The following is an 11,007-nucleotide window of genomic DNA, read 5'->3' as shown; positions in this document are numbered from 1 at the left end:
CGTGCGTGGAAGGGAAGCCCTTCGCAAATTACGGCGGCCGACCTCGAATCTCACAAGTCGCGTGGCCTCGACAGGGTCCAGCCTCAGTTGCGATGGTAGTGAAAGAGAATGGTCAAGTGGCAGATGCCACGCCCAAACCAAATGGTCAAACGCGTCTTGAAAAGCCACGGAAGAAGGGCTTTGTGCGATGGACAGTCGGACTTGTCGTGAGGTGAGTGATAGCAATGCCATGCTTGTACATAATCCCAATCCTCTAACCTTCTTTACTTCTCAGGCTATGTATCTGGTACACACTCGTGACAACGTTCCTCAGATGCCCATCCCGCCTCACGGACCTCACAGAGACGTCGCCTCGAGTGTGCAAGCCTTACCTGATTGCTCGTTCACACGTGGAACCTTATGTGACGCCATATTATGATATTTATGCAGCCCCTTATGTTGATCAAGCCCGACCTTATGTTGATCAAGCCCGGCCATACGTGGAAGTGTTTAATCAGCAAGTCTATACCCCGGCATCAAAAGTTGCCAAATCAGGATATGAAAAGTATGGAGCGCCAGCGTTGAAGCAAGCTCAGGTTTATGGGATTGAGCAATGGCAACGTCAAGTCGCACCAAGGCTACAAACCGCTCAAGATAAGGCGCACAAGCTTTACTTGACCGAGATTGACCCATACGTCCAGCAAAGCGTTGCTGTTGTTTCTCCATACTATCAATTGGTCAACACTGCTGTGCTCAATGTCTATCAGGGCCATCTGGTACCTTTGTACGCGCGTTCCAAACCTTTCATCGGGATAGCCTACTCCACGGGCCAGGATGTTTTGACAACCCATGTCTTGCCCTGGGCGCAGTATAGCTGGTCGTCCGCGGTCTACTTTGCTAACAGCTCACTATGGCCTCACATCACTGGTCTTTATTCTGAGCAAGTGGAGCCCCAGCTGGTCAAGATTGGCCAGCGGTTGGCAAGTTACAGGGAGGGCAAGCGACTTCGCGCTGTCGTAGAGGATGTGGATAGGTACTTATACCCTTTTGATTTCTCCAGTCAATATCTTGCTAACCATATATTTAGTAGCTCTACAGTCCAGCCCGTTACCTCCTCGGCCACCAAGTCACAGGAACAAATTCACACCACAACCACTGTGACTTCAACCTCTACGCCCCAGGCTTCTCCACAACCCACTCTAACTCCTACCGAGCAAGCCCAGCAAGCTCGCGAGAAGATAGATTCGGACCTTGAGCGGTGGCAGGAAAAGTTTGCTCTCGCAGCTGATAAAGGTATTGAAGACCTTGAGGACCGTATTGAGGAGATCGTGTCCGCCCTAGTTGCAAGCAGCGCGAACAGTCACGGCCGGAGCCTTCATACCGCACTTCAATCAGTTTCAGCCGAGCAGCTTTCCTCGATCAAGCAACGCATCAATGAACTCGCGGCTTCAATGCCAGAGGAGGACGCCCCGGAGATTGAGGAGGCTACTAGCGACTTGCTGATTGGGGAAATCCGAACTTCTGCTATTTCTGTGAGAGATCGCGCCCATGCACTCCGAGAGTGGTCTATCTCGTTCGAGGATGAACTTGTTCGCCGAGTCAATGCTGCTGTCAATTCGACACTGGATGTTCTCGACAGCATTCGCGATCTAGGCTTACAAGAAATTGGCATGCGCTGGGCGTGGATGGATGGCGTCACATACAAGGACTGGGCAAAGTACCATGCCCTCAAAGCCCAACTCGAAGAATGGCGCAACGATATCAGAAATGTCGGCATGAACCACAAATCCGTATCCGATGCCAGAGCCGTGGCGAGTGAAATCTTGGACCAGGGCATGCATGAAGCTGAGCAAGCTGCCAGGGAACTTGTCCGGTTGAAGGATGTTGGGATCTGGAAGATCGCTGCTCGCGAAGTAAGCGATGATTTCGAAACTCGCACTGAAGCCCCGCCGGCGAGGCCCAAGCCCCAGGAGCAGACCAAAGAATCTGACGAAGAAGAGGCTAAGGTGGATTCTGATGACGACGAATCGTCCGAAGAGGTGGCTGCGTCCATGTCGGACGACGCTTATGAGGAAACCCTTTCCACCAATGAGCCTTCCGCAGCTGCCGATGCTGAAGCAGATTTCGATGGCGCTAACGAGTCTGTTATGGACGATGATATTGTGGAGGAAGAGCAGCCCCCCGCAAGGCCCGCCTTTGGGGTTTCAGCTGCCGATGCAAATTCGCATCAAGCGCCTATCCTAGATGGTGAGGGCCAGGATGTCATGGACAGTCCGGCGAGCAAGTCGGGCGATACTTATGCCGTGGCGAGCAATGCTGTTAGCGAAGCTATCTATGGTGCATCGAGCACGCCCGGAGTCGGTGAGAGGGCAGCATCATTGGCCAGTGACCAGTACTCTCTTGCCTGGTCCGCCGCCTCTACCGTTATAAATGGCACTCCTCTGAGTTCCGGAGAGAAGGCTTACAGTGATGCCTCTGAGAAATATAGCGACGCCGTAGCCGCGTAAGTAGTATAGCATATTCAGCTTGTCTTAAAATTGCATAAATCGAATCCTCGCTAATGCGAATTTCTGCCACAGTGCGTCGTCCGTCATCTACGGCACTCCAACACCGGTTGTCGAATCTTTGGTGGGTGGAGCCAGCTCAGCATTTGCCGATTCCACAGAGCAGGCTAGGGTACTATACGAGATCGCAAAGTCTCAAGTTCTTGGCCAAATGGCTGAATCTAGTGCTCCTGCCCATTCCCAGCTCCTATCTTCCATAGAGTCGGCCTATTCTGGGTCTGTAAAATATGCCACAGATGAGCTGGAATCAAAGCTCCGCGCTGTTCGTGCCACCCCGACGCCATCCAACGCCGGACCTCTGGCCCAGATTTCGTCCATCGCGTCTTCCCGGCTAAACCAGGGGCTCAGCTTAGCATCCGAACAATTATCTCAAGTACAGCCACCGGCAACAACAGGCAGTCTTCCCCATGGACATCTCGATCCGTTCGTCCTTGATGCGCAGCGTCGCTACTACGAGGCAGTCGGGTTGGCCCACGACCACTATTCTGCTTTTGTCTCTACGGCATCTGGGGTGGTCTATGGTTCTCCAATTCCCACGCCAACCGGAGGCTCCAAGGGAATCATTGAGGAAGCTCGGTCTCAATACGAACAAGCTTCGTCGTTAGCTTCTGCCAGTCTTGCTGCTGTCGTCGCTTCGGCGAGCTCGGCCATGTCTTCCGCGGATGGCGGCAAACCACAAAGTATTATTGAAGATGCTTCATCCCGATACAACGCTGCCCTCTCCGCGGCTTCCTCGTCTCTCTCCACAGCTTCCATTTCGGCGAGCTCGGCCATCTATGGGACTTCCACGGGCCCCGTAGAGTCCATTTCTAGTCAAGCATCTGAAAACTGGGAAAGTCTCATTTCTAAAGCCAGCGAGCAGATCTACGGTGCGCCAACGCCGTATCTGCAACAAGTTGTGAACAACGGGCGTGCGCAGTATGAGGCAGTCCAAGAGATTGTCTCTGAATTGATTGTGGGCAAGCAGCCTTCATATACGGAGAGTGTGCTGAGCAAGCTGCGAGCCGCATACGAGACGCCGTACCCGGCCGCCGCCGCCTCTGCCTCTAGCTACATCAATGAAGCCTATGGGTCTGCGTCCTCCGCCGCTGCTTCTGTCGTTTCAGAAGCCCCGAGCGTGGAGGACATCATACAAGGCGCGAATGACCAACTCCATGCTGCTGTTGAAACTGCCAGCGTTGGCATATACGGAACTCCCAAAGGTTCCTACCAAAAAGCCACTGATGCCGCAGCCGATGCCTACTCAACGGCTTCCGCTCAGGTCAGTTACGCCGTTTACGGCAAGGAATCCAGTTACATCGATGTGGCGAAGGATGCTATTGAGAATATTCAATCCACAGCCAGCGCGGCTATCTACGGCGAGGAACCCAACGCAATGGAGAGTGCAGCTGTCCGTCTCGCTGAAGCCAAAGAAAACGCCATGTCTCAGCTGGCTGATCTAGCCTCCCGCCTCCCAGGTAGCAACGCCGCGTCTGAGGCAGTCGAGACCGCCGCATCCCACGTTAAAGATACAACAAGCAGCATTAAGAGTGTGGCAGCTTCAGTCAAAGATGAACTTTGATCGATTTCAATCTAGCGTGTATCAACTCATTTCTTTCTTTTTTCTCTTTTGATTCGGACTCAATCATTCAGTTCCGGACGAAAAACATGCCTTGGGAATGCCACGCGCGGCTTAGAACGCATTATTCCCCATATAGTTTGTCACGACGGCCATATGCCCATGATCTGCAACATGCACAGTCTCGCTTTCTATTTTCGGTTTCTATCTCCTCTTTTTGCTCTAATCACTTCCCGGTTGGAATACGAGCCTTGTTTTGAAGTGATATATGTTCAGTACATAATGAATGGATGTTTGAATATTGTGTTAATGTTGGAATGCTTACTTACTTGAGCTGGTATATGTAGGTACCTAGATAGGTGGCTATCACCCACGGTGTGCATTATGTCAAAGAGGCTGCTGGGAATAAGTAGGTCGCTTAACAGCAAGAATCTAGACGAATAGGTGCAATTGCTTTCGCCTAAGCAGAAATTACTGGATGCCGTCTTTTTCTACGAGAGGAAAGTCAAATCATGGATCCTGTAGAAAATGACACCTAGACAATCTACAAGAAACGAAGGCAGACTTTGAAACTTAGCTTGAGCTGATGTCGAGGGTAGTATAAAAGTTCCCTGTTCCATTATATAAAGATATAGAATGAAAGAGGTGCTTTAGATGGCAACTAGTAGAAATGGCAATGGCTTTTGGAGCTCCGATTCTACATCAATTATTTGTACATATCCTTCACACTCCAACAGGGTCACCTATACTTCATAGTGGGACCTCTCTTTTCTTTCTTCAGCTGCGTCTTGCTCTTTGGGACATCACCCTCTTGGCCGGCATCACCACCACCCATGCCAGCAAATCCCTTCTTCACACCCATTATCGTGGTATAGGCAGCGTACACAGAGTACAATGGGATCACAACCCACAACCACCAGGCCCGGTCATTGAAGAGGCAGACAGCGACGATGCATCCCTGGGTCCAGTAAAGCACATCCCACATATACTCCGTCAGGCCAGTTGCGTTAAGGTCCTCGCCGGCGGAGCGAAGGGAACCATCTTCGTTGTAGCGGGGCCGGCCCATGCGGTCCAAATAGTATTCAATGGCAAGCGTTGGAACTGCCAGAAAGAGGTATGGCTTCAGTGAACGTGGCCGCTGGAAGACAAAGTGCAGCAGGAGGAAGAGCAGATGCAATGCAGCAGAGATGAGGTGAGTACGGCTGAGGACGGCACCATTGCGGGTCGCTAGAGATTTGGCTGCTTTCTGTAATACAGTTAGACATTTCCTTCACTTCACAATCATCCAAGCTAATCTGAAGTTTAGTCACAGCAAGAAAGCGCCCTCAGTACATACCTGAGCCATATTGGATGCGATCACCAAGTGATCTGCAATCTGATGCCGAAGATGATCTTCCCAAAATCAAGACCCAGATAAATTTACCAAGCCTTTCCCGCTTCAAATGACAAGAAAATGACCTGGATTCAAGGCTGAGTGGAGAAAGACGAAGAAGAGAGGGGACCTGCATATGACAGCTATAGCACATCCGGTGATTGTTGCCCTCCACTACCCTCACCGCCCGACAAAAACGGCAGAAATGACAAAGGCCGCTTCAGATCAAAATAACAGAAAGAACGACCGAAGTTCATCCCATCTTGAGCCCATCTTGCAGTCCTCCGACTTCTTTGGAAATGTCCCTGGCACTCTGAGACACTCATCCTGCGTCCGCAGATGACGTAACCGGAGGATTCCCTTTTCACTTCTTTCTATCCTTCCTCCGCTTACTATTTCCGGCTTGGGTTTACATTCCTCGTTCCCACACCTGCGTACCGAGAGCAGTCGATAGCTCCTGCATCTAGACAAATTCAACCAAGGCATCGGACTTGCTGCTGTCCATGTCTTGCGGCTGTTGATGGGACCATTCGCTCGCGCTGCAACAACCCACTCGATCGCGTCGTTGTTTCCTCCCCGCGTCTTGGAGGACATCACAAAGGCGCCGGACATTGATGTTACAGCACGCTGAGGAACCGACTCTACAATCGCATTATTATCTCGACTTTCAATAATCACTACACAATCCCCGACTTACCTCGAGCTGTCGCATACCACGTTGCCAACCCCTCACCATGGCCTTGTCCACCGGGCATGTTGCCAGCCAGCTACGGCACCTCATCTATTACCAACTCGACAATAACTTAATTCGCAATGCGCTTTTCCTCGCTTCCCGCCTCCACGCCTATGAACCGCGATCCTTTGAGGCCCAATTTCTGCTCGCCCTTTGCCATCTACACAACGGAGAAGTGAAGGCAGCATTTGAATGCAGCCAGGCTTCGGGCTCGCGTGGTCTGCATGCTGGCTGTGCTTATGTCTTTGCTCAGGCTTGCTTGGACTTGGGAAAATACTTGGATGGTGTTACTGCTCTGGAGCGCAGTAAATCTCTCTGGGCCTCCAAGAACCACTGGAGTAAGCGCCGGCAAACTTCTCCTTGAACTTGGAGTTCAAGCGCTAACCATGATATAGACAAGCATAGTGAAACTCAGCGACAGCACCTGCCTGATGCTGCTGCCGTTTACTCTCTGCAGGGGAAGCTTTGGCACGCACACAAAGATTTGACCAAAGCAGTTGACTGCTATGTGGAGGCTCTCAAATTGAACCCCTTCATGTGGGACGCATTCCTGGGGCTTTGCGAAACAGGTATGTCCTGCTTCTTTTCTTTGGTGTATGGTTGTTCTAATGCAATATCAGGTGTCAATATTCGAGTCCCAAATATCTTCCAGCTCAGCCCAGAACTTCTTGCAATAATATCTTCGTCGCCGGAGGAAATAGCTACTGCGCCAGACAATGTGGCTTATGAAGAAGGGACCTTCCCTGTGCAGCCTCCTGGTAACCCTGAATCTGACCCTTTTATGGTCTCTGCCTCGCGTGGCGAGTCTGACGCCACATTTGGGAGCTCTGCTCTCTGGGAGAAGCTAAATGGGAGCTCCGCCAATTTTGCTGCTATCGCACAGCCGGTGTTCCACGACGGAATGGAAACCCCAGGTGCACAGAGCAGTGGCTCTGATGACTTCCGCATTGCGAATGGCGTCACTGACCCAGAAGCTGGATGGGAAGCACCCTTGGCCCCAGCCCGAAAGACGCGGACAATCCAAACTATGAGCCTTGACCATACCGGGCAACCTCCTCCGCGAATGCGTCCAACAGGCATCAGACCTCGACACAAAACACGAACCGAACCAGAGACCCAGCCGACTGCTCCCGTAGAAAGGGATCCCTCTCTTGTATCAAGATTTGGCGACCGAAAACGCACAGTCTCTGGTCAAGTCGCACATCCCCTTCCTTCGTCACAACCAACGGAACCAGGTGCTCCACAGCGCCGAAGTGTTCGACTTTTCAACCAGATCAAACCTACAACCAGCAAGCTTTCCAACGGCACGCTTACTGGCAGAGATGGCCGCGAGATGAAGAAGTTAAGAGGTGGGCCTACGAAAGGACGGGCAGGAAGTGCGCCCACTGTCGGCCGTGTCGTGAGTGGCAATCGAAAACCGGTGGAGACACCCGACAATGACGGTAAAGATAATCGGACTGGCTTGTCGCAATCCCACTCTACTGCTCCCCCATTACCCAAAAATGCTGAAAAAACCAAAGAGCTCGAAGCCTTGGATTGGCTTTTGGGTCTTTTCAATAAACTTGCATCTGGATATTTCGCATTGAGCCGTTACAAGTGTGCCGACGCCATCAGCTCTTTCAATTCTCTCTCCCAAGGGCAGCGTGAAACCCCTTGGGTTTTGTCTCAACTTGGACGGACCTATTTCGAACAAGCAAGCTACACGGAAGCTGCCAAGTACTTTTCCAGGGTCCAAAAATTAGCGCCCTCCCGCATTGAGGATATGGAAATCTATTCGACTGTTTTATGGCATCTGAAAAGTGATGTAGAACTGGCTTACTTGGCCCATCAGCTACTTGAAGCTGATCGCCTGTCCCCTCAGGCGTGGTGTGCTATTGGCAACTCTTTCTCTCATCAACGGGATCACGATCAAGCACTCAAGTGCTTCAAGCGTGCGACCATGCTCGATCCTGGATTTGCATATGCTTTCACGCTACAGGGACATGAATATGTCGCTAACGAAGAATATGACAAGGCGTTGGAGGCCTATCGCCACGGAATCAACGCTGATAATCGACATTACAATGCTTGGTATGGGCTGGGGACGGTGTACGATAAGATGGGCAAGCTCGACTTCGCTGAGCAGCATTTCCGCAATGCAGCCAGCATCAACCCGACGAATGCGGTGCTCATTTGCTGCATTGGTCTGGTTTTGGAAAAAATGAACAATCCCCAAGATGCGCTGGTTCACTACGGTCGAGCCTCCTCGCTAGCCCCCCACTCGGTATTAGCCAAGTTCCGCAAGGCGCGCGTGCTCATGAAGCTGCGCGAATACAAGTTTGCTTTGGCGGAATTGAAGGTCCTGAAGGACATGGCGCCAGATGAAGCAAATGTGCATTACCTTCTTGGGAAGCTTTACAAAATGCTCCACGACAAGGCCAATGCTATCAAGCATTTCACGGCGGCCTTGAACTTGGATCCAAAGGTACGTCTTGGAAGTTTTTTCTTTTTCCCCTTCCAAATATCCCTCTCTTAAGTTCTCTCTGACCGTGATCCCACGCAGGCAGCACAATACATCAAGGACGCAATGGAGTCGTTGGACGACGACGATATGGAGGATGAGGACATAGCGTAGGCCTGTGATGTCCCAGGTCTTTCTCTTGGGTTTCCACGGGGCCCTTCTCTTATGAACTCGGCGTTTGAGGGCCTCTTTGCACAGCATCCCTGTGGAGTTTTCTTCTTTTCCAGGTTTAGACATCTGGCATATGATGGTGTTCTGTACATTAGTTGAACGATTTTTCCTGGGCATGCATCATGAGGATAGTGCATGCATAATTCCATTATTCTTTGAGGAACGTGCTTCTCATTATTGGCTGAATTCTTTTAAAAACATACTTGATTCTACAATGTACCTGCGCACTGCAAATGCCTGGTGACATTGTCATGTGCATCTACCAGGCGGTAAGTCAGCCTCGGGGCAGAAAAACGATTCAACGTTTCTACTCCGATTTGCCCTTCCCCACAAGCCATGCATGGCTAAGCCTTGGATTTGATCTGCTACTCCATTTTACTTTTCTGATTCCTTCGTCGTCTTACAATTGTGGCCTGGATGTTGCCCGCATACCAGTGAACAAAGTACGTTTAATCTGAGGGAGTATAATTTCTGTATACTGACCACATGTATCCAGTTCCTCTTGACTCGCCCAACAACCGTCATCATGTCTTTCGGCTCTTACATTGTTTCAGGCGTCAGCTCTTTCGTGGTTCTGACCGTCTCCCTCTTCGCAATCGGCCAAAAAGTGCCTCGCGCCGCTTTCGCCGCTCGATGTCTCGCCTCATATGGCAGTCTCTTAGTTAGTGCCGCGTACGGTGTGATCGTCTCCGTCTGCCTGCGGCTAGTTGGATATGGCCGTATTTCACAGTGGGCAGCAGGCCGCAGCTTTAAGTGGATGATGCGATTAACAACTGGCGTCACGTTCGAGGTTGTTGAAGGCGCAGAATACCTCTCCACACGTCCGGCCGTCTTCATCGGTAACCACCAGACTGAGCTCGACGTGCTGATGCTTGGCTGCGTCTTCCCGCCATACTGCAGTGTGACTGCTAAGAAGTCACTGCGGAATGTGCCTTTCCTGGGCTGGTTCATGTCTCTGTCCCGGACTGTGTTCATTGACCGTGCCAACCGGGAGACAGCCCTCAAGGCTTTCGATGGCGCCGCCGCCGAGATGCGCGATCACCGCCAGAGCGTGTTTATTTTCGCTGAGGGCACCCGGAGTTACTCCGATGAGCCTACCTTACTGCCCTTCAAGAAGGGTGCTTTCCATCTCGCTGTCAAGGCGGGTGTGCCGATCGTGCCGATCGTGACAGAGAACTATTCGCACGTTCTGTCGCCTCGTGCCTGGCGATTCAACGCTGGGACTATCAAAATCAGAGGTGGGTCATACCAGAAGTTGCCAGGATTTCTGTAGAACATGGCTAACCATTCTGAAACAGTTTTGCCTCCCATCCCGACTAAGGATTTGACATCGGGCGATGTGGATAGCTTGACCCAGTCGACGCGGGATTCGATGCTCAAAACTCTTGCAGCAATGTCCCACGCGCATAAAAATGAGGTCGATGGTGCTCGCGCCAACGGCGTCTCTAGCGCCATCGAAATCTAAGTGCCAAACCCAATTCGCGATTCGCCACACTGCTCCACGATTAACACTTACCATATGTTTTTCTCCTAACTTGGGTGCACTATCGGGCATCCAGATTAAGACCCATAAGACCGGAGAGCAACCCCGAACGCCACAATTCACCAGAAGGAATTCCCCCTAAACACTCACTGCAGTATAATACTGCTCACTTCTTCGGTACCTACTCTCAAGCTCATGACCCAGAAATAGAATCTGGGGGCCCCAGACGCCGAACAATCCGACACAATCCGTGACTGCTCATGAGAGCAACAATGATCTTGACATTGACATTGCCTCTTGACACACATTTCACTCCTGATTCACCTCTTCCCTCTTTGCAATTCGAAATGTATATATCCTTAGCGCACACGCATGTCATGACCCGCCTACTGTTGGATACTTGCTTTTCTTCCTTCTACATTTTTAGTTTACATTAGACCATAGAATAGAAATAGGCTTGGTTTCTTTACCCGTGCTTTCTGGGCAACTTGCACTTGATCTCGAAGATTGACCTTGGATCCGATGAAGTGAAGATTCATTGAGGGGCTTATTGGAGATGAACATCTGAGCGGCACTCCCCCAGCGTTCCAGGAAATCAACTACAACTAGCTCGGGAATTTTCGCTAATGGCAATACAGCAATGCAGA

At 51.1% G+C, this 11,007-nt stretch overlaps 3 protein-coding genes across 3 annotated transcripts; 2 read left to right on the top strand and 1 right to left on the bottom strand.

Moving 5' to 3' along the window:
* Window positions 1–92: 92 nt before the first annotated feature.
* Window positions 93–4,104, top strand: N7525_003751 (uncharacterized protein; the record flags this gene model as incomplete). Its single annotated transcript, XM_061212812.1, has 4 exons — window positions 93–211; window positions 275–1,012; window positions 1,067–2,482; window positions 2,559–4,104. 4 exons carry the CDS (start codon window positions 93–95, stop codon window positions 4,102–4,104), a joined length of 3,819 nt encoding a protein of 1,272 aa, XP_061069833.1.
* A 736-nt stretch (window positions 4,105–4,840) lies between these two features.
* N7525_003750 (SND2/TMEM208 family protein) lies at window positions 4,841–5,446 on the bottom strand (the record flags this gene model as incomplete). The annotated part of the gene is made up of 2 exons (XM_002558792.1): window positions 4,841–5,347; window positions 5,438–5,446. The coding sequence occupies 2 exons, from the start codon at window positions 5,444–5,446 to the stop codon at window positions 4,841–4,843; spliced, it is 516 nt and encodes a 171-aa protein (XP_002558838.1).
* Window positions 5,447–6,207: 761 nt separating this feature from the next.
* N7525_003749 (anaphase promoting complex subunit bimA) lies at window positions 6,208–10,342 on the top strand (the record flags this gene model as incomplete). The annotated part of the gene is made up of 7 exons (XM_002558793.2): window positions 6,208–6,544; window positions 6,602–6,775; window positions 6,827–8,670; window positions 8,749–8,816; window positions 8,905–9,117; window positions 9,313–10,115; window positions 10,176–10,342. 7 exons carry the CDS (start codon window positions 6,208–6,210, stop codon window positions 10,340–10,342), a joined length of 3,606 nt encoding a protein of 1,201 aa, XP_002558839.2.
* Window positions 10,343–11,007: the final 665 nt, after the last annotated feature.

Source organism: Penicillium rubens, assembly GCF_028828025.1.
Source record: "Penicillium rubens strain IBT 27055 chromosome Unknown utg000002l_segment0_segment0, whole genome shotgun sequence".
Taxonomy (NCBI): domain Eukaryota; kingdom Fungi; phylum Ascomycota; class Eurotiomycetes; order Eurotiales; family Aspergillaceae; genus Penicillium; species Penicillium rubens.
The sequence above is the reverse complement of the archived record's forward strand: the minus strand, read 5'-3'. Positions and strand labels throughout refer to the sequence as shown.